At 46.2% G+C, this 22081-nt stretch overlaps 1 protein-coding gene and 1 long non-coding RNA gene across 4 annotated transcripts in view; one reads left to right on the top strand and one right to left on the bottom strand.

The window, feature by feature from the left end:
• Positions 1 to 374, bottom strand: part of LOC306800867 — a 2112-nt gene extending 1738 nt beyond the window's left edge. Inside the window, exon 1 of the long non-coding RNA XR_013773935.1 lies at positions 250 to 374. This is a non-coding gene — a long non-coding RNA (uncharacterized lncRNA). The remainder of the gene's footprint in view (positions 1 to 249) is intronic.
• GATA3 (GATA binding protein 3) overlaps positions 1 to 20143 on the top strand; it is a 20304-nt gene extending 161 nt beyond the window's left edge. The window contains exons 1-6 of one of the 3 annotated variants that reach the window (XM_079303298.1): positions 325 to 456; positions 631 to 1261; positions 3963 to 4499; positions 7356 to 7501; positions 12829 to 12954; positions 18810 to 20143. In XM_079303298.1, the coding sequence (XP_079159424.1) occupies positions 1021 to 1261; positions 3963 to 4499; positions 7356 to 7501; positions 12829 to 12954; positions 18810 to 19094 (1335 nt within the window). In that variant the 5' untranslated portion in view covers positions 325 to 456; positions 631 to 1020 and the 3' untranslated portion in view covers positions 19095 to 20143. Of the gene's footprint in view, positions 1 to 324; positions 457 to 630; positions 1262 to 3962; positions 4500 to 7355; positions 7502 to 12828; positions 12955 to 18809 lie in introns of those variants that run through there. The other 2 variants (XM_079303299.1, XM_079303297.1) reach the window with 2 other exon arrangements.
• Positions 20144 to 22081: the final 1938 nt, after the last annotated feature.

The following is a 22081-nucleotide window of genomic DNA, read 5'->3' as shown; positions in this document are numbered from 1 at the left end:
GAATTTCTTTAGCAACTTGTCGCCTTTAATTTTTTTTTTTCTTTTTCCTCCCTCTCCCCACCCTCCTTTTCTCCTCGCTCCTTCCTTTCGCCCCCATTCTCTTCTCCCATCACTTTACCCCCTCCTCGATTTCCCCCCTCTCCCTCCCTTCTCTTTACCCCCTGTTCCTCCCTTTTTCGGTTGCATAATAATTAATGAGCAATCAAAGTGACTCTGGGGTGTGCAGCAGCGAATGGCACAAGTTCTCACCGGCTTAAGCCACTGGAGCTTCTCAGGTGCAAATGGAGCAAATAAAAAAATAAACAAACAACCGCGACGACAAAAGAAAAAAAAAAAAGCCAAAAAAACCCCCCAAACTCAAGGAAAAGTAAGAGCTGGGCGGCAGGAGCGCGGTGGGAGCTGCTGGGCTCCGCTCTGAGCCGGGAGAGAGCGAAAGAGAAAGAGGCGCTGGGAGAGGTGGGTCCAGGGCAGAGCAGGCGCTTCCCAGGGATGGCTGCCGAGGGATGGGATGGGTTTTCTCCTGCCTAAAAAGTCAGGTGCTAAAGTTCAGAACTTCTCAAGTACGTTTCTCTCCCTCCCTCTCTCTTTCTCTCTCTCTCTGCTCCTTCCCTTTCCTCTTTCTCGTTACAGGTGATCAAAGAAGAGAAACATCTGCAACAGAGCGAAAGAAACGAGGGGATCTCGCTTCGTAGAGAATTTTTTCCCCCGAGATTTTTTTTCTGTTTTCCCTTTTTTCTCCCCCCTTTTTTTTTTATTTTACTATTTTTCTTTTTTTTTAATTTTTTTTTTTTTTTTTTTTTTTTTTTTTGGAATCGATCGTTTATCACCATAACCCCTACTCCCTCCACTTTAAACCAAACTTAACCAGAGACATCCCCAAACAAACTCGCCGAGCACTTTTCCCCCCCGCCCTGCATAACTCCGGCAGCGTCTCCCGCTCCGATCTCAAGCCCTCCGCGCCTTGCTGAGGAGGAGGAGGAGGAGGAGGAGGAAGAGCAGCGGCAGAGCAAAGCGCTGAAGATGGAGGTGTCCACGGACCAGCCGCGGTGGGTGAGCCACCACCACCCGGCCGTGCTCAATGGGCAGCACCCGGACTCGCATCACCCCTCGCTTGGCCATACCTACATGGACCCCACGCAGTATCCTCTCGCCGAGGAAGTGGATGTACTTTTTAATATCGACGGACAAGGCAACCCCGTCCCGCCGTATTACGGCAACTCCGTGAGAGCCACGGTGCAGAGATACCCCACGGCCCACCACGGTGAGTGCCCGCTCCTTCCCCGGCCCCTGTCCCGCTCCTGTCCCGCTCCAGCCCCGCTCCTTCCCCGACTCCAGCCCCTCTCCAGCCCGGCTCCTGTCCCGACTCCAGCCTCGCTCCTTCCCCGGCTCCTGTCCCGCTCCTTCCCCGGCTCCTGTCCCGCTCCAGCCCCGCTCCTGTCCCGGTGCCGGTGGCTCCGAGCCCCCCGCTGCTATCGGGCAGACCCTCTGCTGCCGGCGGGGAAACTACGTCACGGGTGGATTTTGGGGTTGGCTTATTGGAAATAAATGAAAATTCAGGCTTCCTTCCTTCCTTTCTTTCTTCTTCTTTCTTTCACTTTCTTTTTTTTTTTTTTTTTTTTTTTTTTTTTTTTAAGTTTTCTCACTTTTTCTCTTATCCTCTCTTTTATCTCACATCCCTCTTCCCTCTCTCTTCTTTCCCTCTTCTTCTAGCTCGCTTTTCATCTATTTCTTTCTTTTTCATCTTCCTCTTGCCCCCTTCTCTTTCGCTTTGGTTTTTCCCCCCTCTCTTTAATTCTCTTTCCCTTTGGTTTCTCCCCCACCCCTCTTTAATTAGGTTAACAGTTAGTGTTTTCATACTGTGTTTAGTTTTTGCACGATTAAGCTGCTCCGGGGAAGCAAAGCAAGCTGGAGAGCAGGGGTGTGAAAATGACCCCGCTGTCCTCACGCTTGGGCTATTTAATTCGCACTTGGTGAGCTTGTTAGGCTTGGGACGAAAGTTTTGCACGCACACCCGGGGCAGCACCACGGCGTGGGTTTAAAATAAGAAAGAAACTAAAAAAATATAGCCCGTGGTGTAATTAGATATCAGACCTGGTGTGTCGTCCTGAGGGTCCTGCAGGAAGGTAATGATCCACCATGTGAATCTTGTTCCTGGGTCACAGCTCTTAGAAAGGAGGTGAAATACCTGAGGCCGATGGGGCCCAGGACCACGGAGGGATTGGCACTTTGGTGCCATCTTTTAGGAAGATGTGGAGAGATTCAGTATTAATAGCTGGCGTTGATCTGGAATATTTAAAAAAAATAAGGAAAGAATGTAAAAAAAATATTAAAAAAAAAAATTAAAAGAGGAAGAGGACAGAGGGTGGTTTGTGAAGCCGGACAGTGATCTCTGTTGTGGCAAAATCTAAATCCCCGAGGTTTGCAGTGGAAATAACCCGAAAATCGTGGAGAAAATGGGATGAACGGAGTGGAGACGGAGCCGAGCGGGTTCAGGAGTCTGCTCCCAGCCCTCAGCAACTTGTTGAGTGCGAGCCTGCATTAGGCTCCACTCAGTAACTGCATTGTTCTGCTATTAGTCCCTTTAAAACAATTATTTTTAAGGATCAGCAGCCTTTGTCCTTTCTTTCTTTTCTTCCCCTTTCACTTCTTTTTTTCCCAATATATCAGCAGAAAGTGGAAATGCGGTCTCTCTGATCTAGCCTGAATATTATTTACTATGCTACTTCCTGGAGAAGATAATGAATCTTGACCCTTTCTATTCGTATAACCCACCTTCCCTTCCTTTTGAGCAACGACTTTCAGTATTGTTCATGAGTGCTTGCTATGGTGAAAAACCAGTTTGGAGCTTTTCTAGACATAGACGAGCTCCCATGCAAACGTATGTGTCCACCCTGTAACTATCTGTGGCTCTATACATCCGAGTTTGCATCTCTCCTTCTGTATATTTAGCAATCTCTAAACACATATCACAATGCCTACAGAGGTTAAGGATCTCGAGGTGTCAGAGACTTCCCAGGACTTTATCATCAGGCACAAACTTGCTCCCTTCCAGTTGAATAACTGTGTTTTCCATCTTACAGCCATTTGCTCAAGTTACTGGGGATTTGGCTAGATTTGATTATTTGGATATATTTTTCTATTTGTTTAGCAAGAGTCGAAAATAATTTAAAATATTAGGTACAAGCCCTTAGGAACATTTATAGCCAAAGGGAAAAATATTTGACTGCGGAAATCTAGTGTATTTTTTTCCCCCCACAAAGTCCAGGTCTGTGTTTTAAAAGACAAGTGAAGTGTCTCTTGTCACAAAAAGGGTATGGAGCATTTCTTTTGAGGCAGTTGGTACCCTCTGTGTGTGCCATAACATCGCAAAAAAAGCCGTCTGACAATTCTGTGCGGTCTCGTAGAAGAAGAAAAGACAAACTGAGTGGTTTGCAAAGTTTATCAGCCCCTTTGCAGAGGTTATTATCATGTCTGTGGGCATTTTCTGGTCTTCTTCGTTTGACCAGAGAATTCCCAGGGTTTATAGCTCACGGCTCTGTTCGGGAAATAATTTTCCAGCTAAGAAAAATAGTATTTCTACAGTCGGGACTTGGCAATTTCACGCAGGATCTTTGCTTCAAAGTCTTCCTGGGATTGCCTAGAAAACGGAGAGAGTGAAGCAGAGCTTTCCAAATCCCGTGTCACAGGGCTGGCACTCTGCTTGGAGGGTCCCGACCCCAAAACCTGTTCCTCAAGAGGATCGGAACTGCCACCCGTGATTTCGTAGCTTTTAAAATTTAATTTTAAAAGAGGAACGGGGTTTCTCATCAGATGTAATTTTCCTTGTTTCTCCCGCATGCTGAGCTCTTTGGGAAGGACAAGGGGTGGTGGTGGGGGCAAGCACGTCCCGGGACCCCCACGGGGGGCTTTTCCAGGGTGGCAGAGGGATGTGACCGACGTGTCTCCGTGTTTTCTCCGAGCAGGGAGCCAGGTGTGCCGCCCCCCGCTGCTGCACGGCTCGCTGCCCTGGCTGGACGGGAGCAAGGCGCTGAGCAGCCACCACAGCGCTTCGCCCTGGAACCTCAGCCCCTTCTCCAAGACCTCCATCCATCACAGCTCACCGGGACCCCTTTCCGTCTACCCACCCGCCTCCTCTTCCACTTTGTCCGCCGGCCACTCCAGCCCGCACCTTTTCACCTTCCCGCCGACCCCTCCTAAAGATGTGTCCCCGGATCCGTCCATCTCCACCCCCGGCTCCACCGGCTCCACCCGGCAGGACGAGAAGGAATGCATCAAATACCAGGTGTCCCTGGCCGATACCATGAAGCTGGAGTCCTCTCACTCTCGGAGCAGCATGGCCTCTTTAGGAGGAGCCACCTCCTCCGCTCATCACCCCATCACTACCTACCCACCGTATGTCCCAGAATATGGCTCTGGACTTTTTCCCCCCAGTAGCCTCTTAGGAGGATCGCCAACCGGGTTTGGGTGTAAATCGCGACCAAAAGCACGGTCAAGCACAGGTAGGGCTTTTGGCTTCTTCGTCCCCGTTGCTTGGGAGAGGAAGCTGTGTGGGGGAAAAGTGGGGGGCACAGGGATGGAGCTGAGCCCTCGCTCCCCGCTGCACGCACAGACATGTGCTCAAGCATCCCTGTGATGAGCTGCAGGGCTGAAGCCCTCGTGGGCTGACACACGACACTTCACCTTCCCCACAGGATGCTCTGCTAGTTTTACAACCAAATTCCCCCTTGTCCATCCCTGGCTGGGGATAGAACCAGGCCCAGGAACCCAAACCACCCACCCGGTGCCGCAGGGCTCCAGTCCCGGGGGCGACCCGGCCCCTCCAGCGCCCACGGTGCGCTCAGCTGCGGCGCCCGGGGAGGAAGCGAAACCCAGGGAACCGCAGGATTAGTGATCTCTCTGTATTTTAATAATGGTGCTAAATCCCGGCCAACTTCCCCCGCCCGCCCTCCGCCTCGCTCTTCCCAGGGCCTCTTCCCATGCGGCGCCCGGAGATGCGGGAGGGTTTTCCCCGGGGCGGTGAGGAGAGTTCGCCCACGCAGACCCCAGCCTCAGCCAGCTCCGTGCCAGGGGCTTTGGATCACCCACAATGAAAATCCCCAAAAGTGTCCCCCTGGCCGCCTTTGCCGAGGGGACCTGGCGCGTCCCAGCTCTGTGCGCACCCGCGGAATGGGTGCGAGGGCTGCGGGGCTCCGGCTCCCGGCTGGACACACCGGGCTCGGAGGGGTGGGAGAGAGCCGAGGGGAGTGTGTTTGTGTGCAGAGGAAAGGGCGATTAGTCAAAACCTCTTTTTCCCCCTTTTATTTTTTTTTTCTCTCTATTTTGTTTTTCCGAGGAGGCTGCTGCGGGGTTGCCTGGCATGAATGAGATCAGTTTTCAGGGTTTTTCCAGGGTGACATTTACTCTGTCTGTCTGAGCAGGGACTGTCTCTATTTAGCTGATATGTTTGAGCTAATCCAATTATTTTCAGACTGCTGCACGCGACAGTTGCATTGTTTATCCAGCGCCAGGAACTTTAATAGAGTCCGGATGCGGTTAGAGTGACAAAAAAACCCAGACCTGTATGTTTTGTACATGAAAGCAGGAGAGAGAGAGAGATGGGGTGAAACAAAAGAGAGGGACAGAGACTCAAACAGCCCGGGAGCGGCTGCCCCGTTTAACCGGAGGGGAACAAAACGACCTGGTATTAACGGGACGGGCTCCCCGCCTGGCCCCAGCACGGACCGGTGCTATGTCCGGGGTAGGGACCGGTTTATTGTGGCCCCGGGCGGTGCTGAGCATCCCCCGGCCGCCCCGGCGCCCGCCGAGCCGCAGCTCCCGCCGGGGCACCCACCGGCTGCGCGGTATTTTCAAACCGTCCCGGCCCCCCTCCACCCTCCCCTCTTGTTTTCCTTATGCCACTTTCTGCTACTTTATGTTCTAGAAAGACATCTGCGGTTCATGATAAACCAACCCCAGCAGCAACACCTATTTTTTTTTCTGTCTCTTTTTTTTTTTTTTTTTTTTTTTCACTTTAAAAGTTGTTCTTTTAGCAAGCTAGGAGCTCTCAGACAAAGAAGGTTAGAGCTGGAGAAAAAGGAGGAAGGCGGTGACTTTGCAGGATAAAAGAGGGAGAAAGGGCTGCAAATGTATTTTTTGTTGTTGTAGTTGTTGGGGGGGTGTGAGAGAAGGGGGTTCAGTGCAAAGGCTCTGGAAAAACGGTTGCTGTTTGTGGTTAGGGCGCACGGATGCCTCTTGCTCGAAGGCAGCACAGGCTGGGGCAGCGGGGAGCCAGCTCTGTGCTGAGCTGGCTCTGCTCTGCTCTGCCCGGCTGAGGTCTGCCACTGCTCTCAGGTGGGCCACAACTGACATTAGGTACAAAAAAACTTCCCCCAGGAAACCAAAGACACAACATAAAACGCCTCAACACCCTGAAAGTAGCTGGGAGGCAGGGGCTGCACCCTCCCAGTTCCCTCCTCCAAGCGGGGAACTGGTGAGCTGGGGGAGATCTCCCCTGCAATAGCCAGGGAGAGGATAAAGAGGTGCCCAAAAAGAAGAAGAATGAGGGAAAGAACTTATGAAGCAGGCTTGGGGCTGTTTGCTACTCCAGCATGGACCATCAGGCTGCAGATGTGTTGGGGAAACCAGAAGGGGTTCTAAAATTTCTGAAAGTTTTGGGTGGTGGAAGCTTAATTTCAAATTAATCAATAGCAGATATTGTCGGAGTTATTATATCTTGGCTGGAACTGGGGAGATGTTTTGGGGGTTTTTTGTGATTATTTTGGGGGTCCTTGATGTGGCTTAACTTGAGCCCAGAGGAAAAGCCCTCCAGGCTCATGAATGCCCCTGGGAGCTGGAAGGTCCATGGCAGGCTCATGGACTTAAATTCTGTATCCATTATTTTGGGTGTAGAGGGCTGGAGGCTTCTTGGAAAGCCTGCAAAGGTTTTTCTGGTGCTTTTGGAAACATGGGGTCTCCAGAGTTGTAGAAGCCCTTAATCCAAAGATGAGGGGAAATTGTCAGCCCCCCACTCCTCCAAAGGAGGGTCCTGTGGGAGGAGTGAGAGTTTCTCTGGAGAGCCCCTGGAGACACCATGGCATTTGGGTTGTCATTGTCACCATCCCTCTTCCCTGCTGCTGGGACACAGGCTGATGCTGCCTGTGGAGTGGTGCTGGGGAGGGGGACAGGATCAGACCCCACCAGACTGTGCCAAGGACATTGCTCAGTCATGCCTTTGGACCCTTGCTTGGAGATCCTGAGCTGGCAGGGTCTGGCATGGGTGTCTGGGGAGATTGTGGGGTTTTTTGGGGAGGAGGGCTTTCCCCAGCCCTTTTTATCTCTGCTTTCCCTAAGTGAACCATGTGCTCTCTTGTTTCCAGAAGGCAGGGAGTGTGTAAATTGTGGGGCTACCTCAACCCCTCTGTGGAGAAGAGACGGCACTGGGCACTATTTGTGTAACGCCTGTGGACTCTACCACAAAATGAACGGGCAGAACCGGCCCCTGATCAAACCCAAGAGAAGACTGGTGAGTCTCCTTCTATTTTATTATTTCTTCTCCTTCTTCTGCAACTTTTGCTTCCTATCTGCAGCCTGGGATGGACAGGGAACCTCAGCCAGCTGGTCCCACTGCATCAGTGGGCTGGGAGGGAGGGATGTTCTGGGAGATGGTCCCAGCTGCTGTGGGTCTCAATTATCTGCTCCTCTTGCAAACTGCAAAACAGGTTTAAAAATCAAGATCCAGGGCTTCTTGTAAATCAGAACTGAATTTTCAACTCCACACAGTGCTTCTGGATGGTGACCCAAGGGCAGTGGCATTTTCCAGGGCCTAAGGGCAGGATAATAATTTCCTAGTGACCAAAGAGATTATCAGGAATATAGGATTTCTCCTGGGCTATCCGAACTTCTGCCCTCCCCTTCTTAATGTGTCTCTATCCCCCTTGCCTGGTGGTGTCATGGAGAAGGGACCCAAACTGGATCTTGGGTGTCACTGGGGTGTCAGACAGATCTTGGTCCTGCAAAGAGCTGGAATCATGAGCTGGTACCTGGTGTGGCCATCCTTGTCTGTGCCATCTGGGTCTCAATTTGTGTCACAGGGACACAAGGCAGAGGATGGTGAGTGTGCAAAGCCATGCCTGTGCCCAGGCTACAGAAACTGGAGGAAGATGAAATGCGTGGGTAAATGTTTGAAATAATAATTACAAGACTAGTGACTGTTTTAAGCACAGGCAACACATTACAGCATCCCCAGCGATCTGTTCATGCATTTCCCTGGAAGCCACAAAAAGGTCTGGAAGCTGTGGGCATGGCTAATAAATGTGTTAAGGTGTACTTGGCAAATAATCAGACAGACCACAAGGGGAAAAATATATCAACCAGGGGAAAAAATTATGGTCCCTGCTTGGGAAGTTATTGAATGTTTCGAATCGAGACACATTTGGTTTTGTCAGGATAAAAGATGTGGAAGGGCTCCTGAGGGCTGCTCAAAATGTGGAGGAAAAGTGGCTCTTGCCTCTCTGTGGAATTTCTGAGCTGATGGATGGATCTGGCATGGCCAGACCCCACAGGCAGGACAGGGCTGGTTCATTCGTGTTCCCCTCGAAGTTGCTCACAGCTTTTTGGGTCAGGATCAGCTTCCTCACCTGTGAGACACCCAAAAATTGTATCAGCTTTATTCCCTCTGGTTCTGGGAAGCATTTGCAGGGTACATTCCCAGGAAGCGCTGCACTGTAAGGGGCATCAGCAATAACTCTGTCTGGCCATGTGAGTTTTGGGGAAGATGTGGGTTTGCTCCTCTACCCCACCAAACTTCCTGCGTGTGAAACCTCTCCATACAAGCTTTTCCCGCATAGGAAAATATTTGTCTCTCTCATCTTTCATAGCCTTGTTAGAAAAAAGGAAAAGCTTTCTAGGGAGGGAAGTACAGGCTGGAATTTAGATTTTTTTTTTTTTTTGGCAGCTCTCTTGTTCTCTTCTCCTCCTCCCCCCGACCCTTCTGTCTTAAACACACAACCCTCGTTTTCTTTAGTTTTTTTTCCTCGTTCTCTCTTTATGTGTAAAGTTAACTTCCTAGGAAAAAGCTGCCGGATATCTGAGCCCTGGAGATAACTCCTAAACAACAGCTCCGTTTCCCCAGTCCAAACACACAGGAGCTTGAGCATATCCAAACAAGCAGAGGGGGAGGCAGAATAGGAAAGCGGCTGGAAAGAGGGGGAGAGCTTTCAAAAAGTGTCTGATGGAACCACGAAAGAATGTCCCGAGTCACCCTGAGCCCAGCACATGTAAAATGAACTATATAAATAAATACGTAGTATAAGGTCGTTCCTGGGGGAAAAAAAAATGAAGAAAGGAAAGAAGTAAAGAGAGACCCCTGTCTTGCATTATTGCTTCAATCTTTGGGCATTTTAGTTAAAGTTGCAAAAAGTTCCCCTTCTTTAAATGCAGCCTTTGCTAAATGCGCTATTTGATTTTTCTACTTCCCCCCTGCCACCCCCTCCCCCCAGCACTGCCTGGGAAAAAGAAAGAAAAAAAGAAAGAGAAACATCCCTAGTGCTGTTTGCACCTATATTTATTTCCCTTGCTATCCTTTGAAAAAAAATTGTCCGAAGGCACCAGAGCTGGGCCTGCATTTGCATTTTCTGTGCCTGGATGTGGATGTGCGTGTGGCTGTGGCTGGAGTGGATCTCTCCTGCTGTGGAGGCAGGCAGGCTGAGCAAGGCTGTGGATGGAGGCTCAGGGTGGGGATCCAGCTCTTTCTCTCTGCCACAAGTTTCCTGCGTGACTTTGGGCTGGTTTCATGGGCTCTGATCACAGCTGCACTGAAAATAATGATAGGATTTGATGGGTGGGAGAGAGGAGGCAAAGAAATTCTTGGATGCTGAGAACCCAGCCCAAGCCTTGTTAAATTCAATGGGTGTCTTTGTGAGGGTGTCCTTTAGTTGACAGGCATGAAGACCTGCTGGAGCTCAGACAGCTCTGCTTCATCTCGAGGGGGAAGGTGGAGATGTTGGCAGGGGGATCCAGAACACGCAGGTGGTACCACACCATCACTGCCTAAAAAGTCTTCAGCCCTCCTGGAGGCCATTCTTGTCCCTGTCACACTCATCACCGCTGAGATAAAAACTTGCTTTAGTTTTTCTCCCATTCCCTGCCCATGCAGATGCAGAGCTCTCCATTTCCATGTCAAGCCAAGCTGGTTTTGGAAGGATTATAGCCAATTTCTCAGCAGGCCCATGCACATGCAACCTTATTTTAGGAAAATGATGCTTGGAGCTTTGTGGGTAAAGGCAGACACTGAAAATGCCCCTTAATTAAGCATCTTTATTAGCACTTGGTTCCTCCAACCTCCTCAATTTCACCTTCTCATCACTGCTAGCGCTTCTGAAGCCGTGCCTTTGCTCACTAGCAGCTGTGCCACGGGCTTTGGTCCTATAGATGATATGGGGCAGCTAATTAGTCATCCCATTACTGCCATGGCCAGGCCCAGCCGGTGATTAGCGTCAGTGGATGCCATTGCTGGGAGCTTTACAATAGCGTTATTATTCATTGTTTCCTGCCCGCTGCCGTGTCTCCGGCAGAAGTTGGTACAGCACAAAAGGTGCAGCCTGGGACCGAAAGAGATTAAAATACTCAGCTAATGATGCTGAGTTTTTGTAAGCGAAACACAGCAGTTGGAAATGATTTTAGAGAAGACAGTAGATGTTGTGATTTATTTGCTTATTTAATGTCAGAGTTTGTTTGAAGGCAGCGAGGTGGTGACCAGGCGTGTCTTTTGAACGCGCTTGCTCTAAGAGAAATTACGGCGAGCGCTGTGTAGAAACCCCAAATATCTTCAAAGGGGATGTTTCCCCTGTGTGGGCTGAGTCAAATATCACTGGTTTTTAGAAATTTCCTTAGGCTTGATTTTTGGGTCTGATAAGGGGAAAGCTGCCACCAAGGGACTCAATCCAGCCCCGTGCCCCTCCGAGCCATGCAAGCCAAAAGTCAGGAGTTGGAGGGCAGAGAGCTGCAGACTCTTCTCCAGCTCTTTAGTGAGAACCTGGCTTTGCAAGCTGTTGTCTCCATGCTACATTTGGAACACATTTGTTATTTCATTATCCTGGTAATTTTGAAGGGAACCCAGTTTGGGTCCATGGCGTGGTCAGGAGGAGTGCGTGTATTGGGGCTCTGCTCTTCATGGTGGGATGCTTCATCTTTGCTGGCTCTGGGGTTTTTTCAAGTCCCATGTGCTATCCCCAGCTCCTGCTTGTCATCAGCACAGAGAAGTCAGCTAAAGGCCTCCTTGAGACTGGCTTGGTTCAGGGTGGTTTATGGTCAGGCAAAATGGAACCGTCCCTACAGGCAGCCTGAGAGAGCCACTAGCTGTCAGACCAGCCACTTTGTGATGCTTCCTAGTGCTCATGGGTATTGTCTTATTTATTTTTTAGACAGCCCTTTTTGTCTAATTAAAAGGAAAAAAAAAATCCTCTATCTAAAGCAAAACCAACCCATCCTCTCTCCACCTACGCCGCATTCAATTATGATTAAAATTGCAACATGACCTAACAGGAGTTGGTATTAATGCTAAGGCTGTGCCAGTGTCCATGTTTGCATTTTGGGTTTGTTGTACGCTATCCAAAGATGCGGTATTTTCTTTCTTTTTTTTTTTTTTTTTTTTTTTTAATGTTGGATGTGCTACAGTGTGCGGCTGTGTGGGGTGAGGGGTAAATTTGAAACAGTAAGAGCACAAAAGAGAGCATTAAAGGCTCAGTTCTGCAAGGTGCCAAGCATTTCTATGATCTGGCAAATCGCTTAAGCACATGTTTTAACTTTAAGCACATGAGCAGTCCCATTGAAAGCAATGCATCGGGATGAAATCAGAGCTCTGGGACCGTGTCATATTGATGAAGAAGAGATAGGATGGGGATCTAAAGGTCTTTCTTTTTTTTTTTTTTTTTAGTAGCTGTAGGCATTTGCACACACGCAGACACGCATACGCGCTCACACAGCAGTCTCAAAACGCCTCTTCCTCCTTCAGTGGCAGAAGGACAATTTGTTTGCTAAAGTTACAGTTTTTAAATGATAAGTACGAATTTATGCATGTGAAAGAGGAGCAAATTTACTAAATTTGACTTTGCTAAGTCATTATCACAACTAACAAAAAAAGCTTCTGTATACTTTGCCACGTAGATTTTTTTCCTTGTTCCTACCCCTTTATGAAATGGCAAATTCTTCTTTCAGGGTTGTTACCAATCCTTAAATAAACATGAAGGTTTGGGCTGAGAAAAGGGTGCAATTAAAAAGTTGGGATTCTAGCTCTTTGCCACAGTGTTATTTCCGATCTGGAGCCCGTCTCCTTTGAAGCTGAGCTGAATTTACGGGACCGGGCTGCGCTTGCGGTCGGGCCCGGCGAGCAGCTGCCCACCCTGCTCTCACCCCAGCCAGGGTGACTCATGCCCTTGACTCCAGCAACTGCCAGTTCAGGCCCTGACTGCAGAATTAGACCCCTGGGGGGTCTGGGAGAATTAAGATGGAAAGACATGTTGGCATTTAAATAACATTTTCCCCGCTGGAATGGGCTGCACCAGCGCTGCTAATTTTGATGAGTTCTATCAGAGGTTTAGCACTTACTTTTAGGATGCCCTTTGGCACCTGATTCAGTTCACATATAATTTAGGATTAAAGTACCTTGGGGATTTTTTTCACAATTATTATTTGTTCTCACAAGTCAGTTTCTGGAGGCCTCTGCTGATGTGCGTCGGTCTTGCATGGTTGATGTTTTCTTTCTCAGAAATTTTGCTGATTGCATTTATTTTATTTTATATATTTTTTTAACCCCGTTTTTTTTCCCTTCTTCTCTCTCCCTCCTTCCTACAGTCTGCAGCCAGGAGGGCGGGCACGTCCTGTGCAAACTGTCAGACCACCACTACCACCCTGTGGAGGAGAAATGCCAACGGCGATCCCGTCTGTAATGCCTGTGGGCTCTACTACAAGCTGCACAATGTAAGTGTGACTGTAATACTCAATAATGGGGCCTCAGCTTCGGTGCTCAATGATCCAAACTCTTCCTAAACTTGAAAATTTCCAGTCTTGGGTGGTGCCGAGACCTCAGTTATCCCTTTGGGGATCTTGGGGTTTGGAGCGATGAGATGCCAGCCTTTCAAATGTAGCCTATCCAACTTGGGGAGGTATAAAACAAGGCTGTCCATGGGTAATGTTAGAGCTTTTCCATGCCTGAGCCAAGAAAGGAGGGGTGGGTCAACACAGAGAGACATTATCAGCTGCTGATTGGGCTCAGAGAGCTGGAAAAGACAACACACTGTCCTGCAAGCCGATACTCCTCCTATGCGTAGCTTGGTTCCTCCAGCAAATACAAACTCTGGAAAAAAAGAAATATGTGCCAGACTCTATTTAGATCATTCTTGGGTTTGTGGCTGCCTTTATCCTGTCCCCAAAGATGATTTATTTAGGCCCTGTGTTTGTGCTGGTTGATGCAAACGAGTCCCAAACCAAAAAAGGACTTGATTTAGTTAGCGGGCTACAGAGTCTGCTCAACCTGTGATGTGAATTTTAAAGCATCTGTCATGGAAGGGAAGCAGAAATGAAATGAAATGGCTGGCAGATTTAATCTAATATCTCCATGCAAAGCCAGCTTGCAGGAACCAGGGATATGTGCCCCAGGGAAAGAGCTAAAGGGACCTGAAAACTCTTCCACTGAATAATACTGCTAATAAGGGAGACTTAAGGCTACTCCTGTTCCTCTCATTCCACATGTAGCATTAGGATAATTATTGTGTCAAAAGAAGGAAAAGACTTGCAATTTCTCTATTTTGATATATTTTTTTTTCCCACTAGTGGTCGATTGCTTTGTGTTTGGTTTGGAAATCTGGGGCTATGCTTTGCCCTTATGCCCACCCATGCAAACACATCAAAGAGATATCAGGTTTCATGGGGCATCCAACTCTTGTGGTATCTCAGTCCCTTCCATTTGTTATTTCAAACTGTTTGGTTTCTTAGGATGAGTAAATAAGTTTGGATTAAGCAGAAAAAAGCCCCAACAAACAACCAGGCTAATTTTTCACCTGTTTCATGAGAGGCATCTCTCTTGGAAAAGAGGAAAATGTGTTTACCCTTTAGTGGGCAGGTGTCTCAGCATGCTTGGAGTGTCATGTAGCAGCTAAAGCTTGGCATCAAACTCTGTGTGATCCTTGCAAACAAATGCGTTGGACCCAGAGTGAAAACTCTCAGAATATCACGAGAAAATATTCTGCTTGTTATTTCCTTGGCAAGAAGGGAGCAAGGTCAGCCAGCTGCACTGAGGGGGGATCTATGCTTGTGCTCTGTTTCCATTTTCGCCTTGTAACCACCAGTGGTAAGACTTAAATCGTGTAGTTTGGGACACATCTAAGGAGCTGCTTCTTCTGTGGCCAGCAAAAAAAGAAAACAGGCTCTTCCCAGTTGATGCTGGTGGATGCCTGTATTTCAATAGGATGATTTCTCCCCTTGAAGACAATGCAGTTCCTCCCATGATTGCAAAAGATGGCTTATGATGAGTTATGATGTGTCCACTTGCATTGTAGACATCTGACTGGAGAAATCTCCTCCTGAAGAGTTTAGAATGGTGTCTGAGTGCTGAGGTTCTCCAGAAATGTGCCTGCAAGAAAACATCCTTTTCTTTTTTGCACTAACACTGCAAACCTAGCTGGCCTGAATTGACCTCTAGATCCACTGTTTAGGGAAATGCCAATCCAGCTGTTAAATTTGTGACATGGGGCAGGCCTTGGGCACATTGGAACCATTTTCATATTCATTAAAAACACCAACAGCTGTTTAAAAGCTCAGCACAGCTACTTACCAAAGTCAAGTAGTATCTTGCCTTATGAGCAATGCCATTAATGGATCCTGCTTAAATGAAACCCCCAGAGGACTGAGCTGCTGTGTGCAGCAAAACAACCAGGCAAGGATACTAAAATCCAGATACAGATTTTATCCATATCTGGATTTTATCTATCCAGTGGGTAGATCCTTTAAAAAAAAAATCTTAAAGTATTTACTAAAGTATTTAGTGTTTAATAAAGCGTGTAGTAAAGTATTTTCTAAAGTATTTAGTTATGACTGTGGTGAGAAGTGTGGTCCTGCTCCCTGAGTGTATATTATCTCCTGATTTCCAGCAGGGGAGGGGTCAGAAATAGAGAGGCAGGTTGTAGAATGTCCCTCACAAGCAGCTGTCAGCAGAGATGTTGTGCCAGTGCCAGTGATAGGTCTTTGGATGCTTGGAAGTTGACTTAACCCTGTTTCAGGCTTGGCTGTAGCAAATTCCTGTCTGCTGTTTCATCCAACCCCCCTCCCCATTTTTTATTTTCTTTGGATTTAATGAAATTTTCTGGGACCTTAATATCATTTGGATATTTGATTGATAGATCTGATGTTGAAACTTACCCTGATTTTATGTCCACACCAGGAATGATTGCAGTAAAAAGGCTAATTTTTTTTTCCATGGTGTTAATTTTTTCAAGGAGCTGTATCAGTTTGTTTTACTGTTGATTCCCACAGCTTAAGCAAACCCATTTGTCAGTAGGATATAAGCAATAATCATAATAGTCTTGGGGTGCATTTAGTGAAGCTGTTGGCTTTCCTCCCACTGACTTCAACAAGAGCTAGCTCCATTAACACCAGTATTAACAATGACTAATATTTCACATTGATACGGTGCCTTTCATCCCATGGCATCCCAGAGTGCTTTCTAAGATACAGCCAGCCTGGAAGATTAACCCAACACTGTAATGACTATGTCTGAAGGATAAATCCACTTCAGTGACAGGACCTTATTGAGGTCAATGGCAAAATCCCATTGTCTTCAGTCAGAGCCAGATCAGACCTATAATGGTTAAGACTATCCCCTGGATTTGATCTGTTGAATATGAGGTTCTCATCCTTCTTATTTTAGAGCCATTGCACACTTCAGGGATGGGTGGGAGTGTACCTTGCTGGAGGTGCACAGCAGGCTGGCCTGGGCCCATAGAAGTGAGTGATTTGCCATTATTTTTGGCAAAATTAATCAGAAAAGGCCCTTTTCACAATACCCTAAAGCAGGCCTATGTGTCCCAAGAGCAGAGCAGTCAGTATTTTGCATATGATAAAACAAAGAGCATAATTCCTGCCCATAATTAATTGGCTCCATCTGAAATTAATGAATTTCATATACATGCGTTGGGCTGGTTTAATTTTAATTTAGCATGTGTTTGTCATTTTTATCAGAATTAATTTTCACGGAGAAGGTCTTCCCTCCGGGTCTTTCATTTCTCTACCCCAGAAACAGAGATGGGTCCTTGGCTTTGATGTTTTGGGGACCACTTTAACCCTGCTGTGACTGGTCTTTGAAGTCACTGGAAAAAAATTTCAGCTTGCTGATTTGACTGTGCTGGTTGCTGACATTTATCTGAGTCCTTATCTCCTTAGCTCTTGGGTTAGTTGCCTGCTCAGAGTGTGAGACCATTGGCACTGGGATGATGTGGCCAGCCAGCAGCTCTGACCCCAGCTGTGGGTCTGGCTGTGGCTTTGCCACCATCCTGCCACAGAGCTAGTGTTCCCATCCTTGAGTTTCACATCAAATCATAGCCTGGGCCAGCCTGTTCTCAGAGACTGAGTGAAACAGTGCTGAGTGAAACTGTCCTGTAGGACATGACACCAGGCAAGGGTCAGGACCCTGTGCTTGTTCCAAGACCCAGCAGAGCCCCAGTCCCACCACCAGGCTTATGTCACTTTGCCACAACCAGCTCCCAAGCTTGAAACTTTGCTGCTTCAACTGGAAATTGGTTCTGGCTGCCCCTGAGCCTTTGTGTCATGATACAGATTTGAAGCTGGTGGGGCTGGGGCTGTGTGTGCCTCCCTAAATCTGAGCTGGATTTTTCAGGGATTGACACTTCCTGGCCTCCTCTAGTGTTGCTGCCTGGTGGGGCTCACTTGGGACTTCTTCCTGGTTTTGAACCTGGGCAACACATCCCTGTTAAAACTTAAAACTGGCTAGGCAAAGCTTTCCAATCCCAGTCATTTATCTGGAGCAAAGGGCTGTCCTTGTGTGTGCATCCTCAGTCCCTCACTGAGGACAGAAAGCTGGGGAAGCTGGTTATGTTTTGTTTGGAAACCCACAGCATTTTAAATTTTGCTTGTTGCTGCCATGTGGCTTTTGTTGGGCTGATCCTTCCTTCCTACCTTTAGCTATTTGCAAGCAGGTCTGCTCTCTCCAGCTCCTTTTATCCAGAGGCAGAGGAATCAGCCTTTTATTCACCCATTTTTAGGTGAGGTGAAGGCTCTTGTCACTGCTGGTAAAGAGAGCCTGGGTTCACAAATTCAGACTGGAATGACAAACTCTGGGATGCCTAAACCAGAGATGAGCCTGGTCCTTCCTCTTCTCCCCATAATTCCATCTTTGCATGTAACAGGGAGCTATTTTATCCCAGCCTCCCTGGGGAGAGAAATCCAGGAGAGATTCCCATGCTGTGGAAAGGGATCAGAAAGGGGCTGAGGAGCAACAAGTGAAATTGCTGGGATCTAGAAGAAGGGAGTGCTTTGTTTCTTGTGCTGATTTAAGGTCTTATGGACAGAGATGCTCAGGACCCTTGCAGGGACATCTTTTCACTGTCCTTTTCCACAGTAGATCCTGGTGGACAGTGGATCCATTTTTTTCTCCCCTTTGTAGAATGTCCATCAGCACCATCACGTGCTCATATTTATTACAAAAAATTATTCAGCCTCAGAGTAATTTGCTGCCTTCTGCTATAGGTGAAATCCTGCAGAGGAGGCAGAGCGAGACCCATTTGCATTCTCAATGCCAGATTTTTAAGTTTGTTCAGGGACATTGGGGGCATAAATACCTTCCCAAGTGTGGTTTGTGGGAGTTTCATGTCACCTGTGCTAGTGCATGTTGTGATGCTGGCTCTCTATTCAGTATAGAATCAAAAAATCATGGAATATTCTGAGTTGGAAGAGACTCACTAGAATCACCAAAGTCCAGCCCCTAGCTCTGCACAGGACAGCCTCAAGTAACAAGAATAATAAGAGTTTCTTACAGGATGTCCAACAGATCTTTTGCCACATTTCCTAACCCTGATGGATGCAGGGATGGTAATTTCTGCTGCATAGTTTCAGGAGGAGAATTAAATGTTTATTTTCCCTACAGATACATTTGCATGCATGTAGAAAATGCTTTGCTGGTCAGCAGAGATCATTGTTTCAGCCCCCCCCCCACCCCCCTTAAAAAAACCTGTAAGCCTTTAGAAATAAAATCATATTAGTTAATGAAAACCAGAAAGGACAATCAGGGAAAAATCTTTGGAAAAAAGAAAAATAAGACAAATACCTGTTCCTTTTGTGAAGAGTTGCCCAGCTTCCTAATGGAGCTGTGAAAGCTTGAGACCCCTCCTAGCACTGAGATCCCAGCAGTTCTTGCTAATGGTTTTAGATCAGACAGGAAGCCTCAGGGTGAGATGGTGTCTGTGGGGAATATTTCCAGGAGGTAATGATTGGTTTCATACCCAAACACGGTGCAATTACCTAATGTGCAGATAGTTGAAATTTTTCAGCTGCTGTGAATTATTCGGGTATGCTTTGCTCCTATGTGGCTCTGCCAGCAATTTTCTGTCGTCTTGTCTTCAGAAATTTCAACCAAGCTTGGGATTTCCTGGAGGAATTTTGGGATGGAAATGGAGAGGTTGGGTAGCCGTAGCACATGGTGTGTACAGGAGAGGAGGGGGCTGTGACCAGCTGGTCCTGCTGGGCTGGGGAATGGGGTACATGGATCTCATGGTGATTAGGGGAGAAGGGATGGAAGCACAAAAAAATAATTGATTTTTGTTTAGATTAACAGACCCCTGACTATGAAGAAAGAAGGAATCCAGACCAGAAACCGAAAGATGTCTAGCAAATCCAAAAAGTGCAAAAAGGTCCATGACAACCTCGAAGACTTTCCCAAGAGCAGCTCCTTTAACCCCGCCGCCCTCTCCAGACACATGTCCTCCATCAGCCACATTTCACCTTTCAGTCACTCCAGCCACATGCTGACCACACCGACACCGATGCATCCTCCATCCAGCCTCTCCTTTGGACCTCACCACCCTTCCAGCATGGTCACTGCCATGGGTTAGCAAGAGACTCCCCTGCTGAATGCTTACAGTCTCAAAATGAGATTTACTTTATATACTACTTGCATTTTTGCAGGCGTGTGGTTATGGGTCTGACGTCCCGAATCGAATGGGAGGGGGAAAATTAAAAGAATTGAAAAAAAAAAAAAATTAAAAAAATGTTATTTGAAGGTGTAAGAGAGAGAAAAAAAAAATTAAAAATCCAGAAAAAAACTACAAAAAGCACAAAAAAGGAAAAAAAAAGAAAAAAAAAGAGAAAAAAGTAAAAAAAAAAAAAGTTTTAAAAAAGTGATGTTTGCCACTTTTTAAAGGAACTCACTATGGCGTCTATGTATTCTTACCCACTGAATCTGGATACCATTTGTGAATAAGCCATTCAGAACTTGCATTCCCTATTGGACAGGATCTCTAGTGCTGTGAAAAAATAAAATAAAATAAAAAATGCTGAACATTGCATATAACTTATATTGTAAGAAATACTGTACATTTGAGGAAGACTTTATTGCATCTGAGGAGCTGTAAAGAAAAAGGCATGAAGGACTCCGAGAGAATTTTTTTTTAAAGGAAAAGAAAAAAAAAAAAGAAGATGGGAGGACAATTTAAAAACCAGAGAAACAAACAATGCAGACCAAGAGGAAACGCGGTCTTACGAACAAATGGACCAACTGCCAGTCATGTCTTCTCCTTTTATTTTATTTTAATTTTTGTTTTTTTGGTTGGCTTTTGTTTTGGTTTCTTTTTTTTTTTTTTTCATTTCCGGGGAGGGGGAGGGGGCTGGCTAGAACGGTTTTGATGATGCATTAACTAACTAACTAACTAATTAATAACTAAATAAATAAAACCTGTAGGGAGATCATTCATTTTGGGCCACGGGCCTTTTACATAGGAAGTACCAATGGTGTCAGGCAATCAGTGTTAACATGCGGACATTGCCAACAAGGGGGTTTCAGATAGCCATTCTCCAGGTCTCTGCGCATTGTGAACAAGTTCCTGTAATTGTTGTTTGTATGTATAATTCAACGCACCAAAATAAGAAAGATGTAGATTTATTTCATCCTATTATACAGACTGAATGGTTGTACAAATTTATTTACTGCTAGTGATAAGACCTGCTTTTTTTTTTTTTTTTGTTTTGTTTTCATATTTTTTCCTCCTTTTTTTTTTTTTTGGAGAATAAACTAGATTAAATTCTGTTGACTTAACAGTGTTTTGTGCTTGGGGGTGGGAAAAGGAATATTTTTCTTTCTTTATTAATTTTTCTTAGCATTTGTTTGGATGGTATTTATTACATAGTTATCACGGGTACGGGAATGTGTGTCTCTGCGCTCATGCTGACAGCCAAAGCAATGTTTGCAGTGGCTTGATAAAAAAAAAGATAAATCACAGAACAAAGGAAAAAAACCCTCAAAAATAAATGGACTGCATGTTAGTGTAACCCCACTGTCCAGTGTGTGCTCCCTTGAACTGCAGCCCAACCATTGCCCTGTGTGTTTTGGGCTCCCAGGTGGGATGGGTCCCTTTGGGTGTCAGGCAACCATCACCAGACTGGTATTGGGGACAATTTGGGACTGGGATAAGTGCAAAGGTGCAGCAGGGTACTTATGATCCTGGCTGCTTTTTAAAAGGGGAAGGTTTTGGACAGGAGCTGGAAAAGCACATTCTGCTGTCTCGTTGGGTACTCAGTGATAGATCAAACAAGTGACTGTTGAGCTCTTGATGTGAACTCAGGATGGATCTGATCTGCCCTTGTCTTGGAGGAATGGGCTGAATCCATTATGAAAGTCTGGATTTGATGAGAGAGGAAAATTCACAAAAATTCCAAGGTCACTAGCCAGTCCTGTCCTACAGTGCAATTTTAATTAACATTAATATTGTTAACAGCAGAGTTTGGCTCTTAGTGTTTCATTTCTGGAGGTTTAATCCTTAGGAATTCATCCTTATTTTAGTTTCCAGAGTTTACTCATCCAGTTTCTTTATACTATCATAAGGGTTGGGAATTCACCTTCCAAATGAAGGGTTAAACTTCTTATCAAACCACTCCATTTGCTGGAGATTTAAGCGTGGTGTGATAAGACAGAGGTTACCGGGGCTGTGAGAAAATGCTTGAAAAATCCCAAACAAAAATACAACCCCCAAATGTAAAAAAAAACCAAACCCAAAACCTCAAAAGACATGACCTGCAAATTATTTTTATATTTTTAATGCTGAGTGAAATATTTCACCCAGAAATATGTGTACTCCTGCCTTTCAGTGCCAGGTGGATGGAAAACTATCATCATATCTGCCACAGCTGTTTGAACCCACTTTCTCTTGGGTGATCTCTGGAGGGAGGGGTGGCATGGTCTCATCTGCTGCAGGATGGTTCACATGAGTGAGGGTGTTTCATGTAAGAAAAAAAAAAACACTTCAAAATTTTCAGGATGATTATACAGAGGTCAAATAGTTGGTGATTTGGGAATGGGGGAGGAGGGGCAGAGGGGCAGAGGATTGACCTTTATTTGGGCTCTCTCCCCTGTTTCAAAATGAACCTACTTAAAGTATGTCTACCATAAAGGGGATTTGGCAGATGGAAGCAGAACAGGCAGTAATCATTTTGTAATGTTGTATATTCTTTCCTTTCTTCTTTGTTGACAAAAATGTGTAAAAAAAAAAAAAAGTCAGAACAAATGATACACACTGAAAATCTTATGTTAATCACCTTTCTGCTTTCTCAATGAATATTTTAAGCATAAAGACTAAATGTCGAAATAAAAGAGTGAAGAATTACCAAGATGCAAATGGAGATCTTACTGGCTCCTAATTAATAATCTCTGAACTATAAAGCTATTTTCAATTAGCCTGACAAATCAAAGGAAATAATCATCTTTGCTGATATTAAGCTTGAGAGATTATTATTATTTTTTAATTCTCAATGCTGCAACCTTTCCCTTCTTTTGCTCATCAACAGATTGCAGTTGGACTAAAACATTGATTCCAGGATCTCAGCAATG

This window comes from Erithacus rubecula, assembly GCF_903797595.1.
Source record: "Erithacus rubecula genome assembly, chromosome: 4".
Classification (NCBI taxonomy): domain Eukaryota; kingdom Metazoa; phylum Chordata; class Aves; order Passeriformes; family Muscicapidae; genus Erithacus; species Erithacus rubecula.
This window is presented reverse-complemented; position numbering and strand designations above follow the sequence as displayed.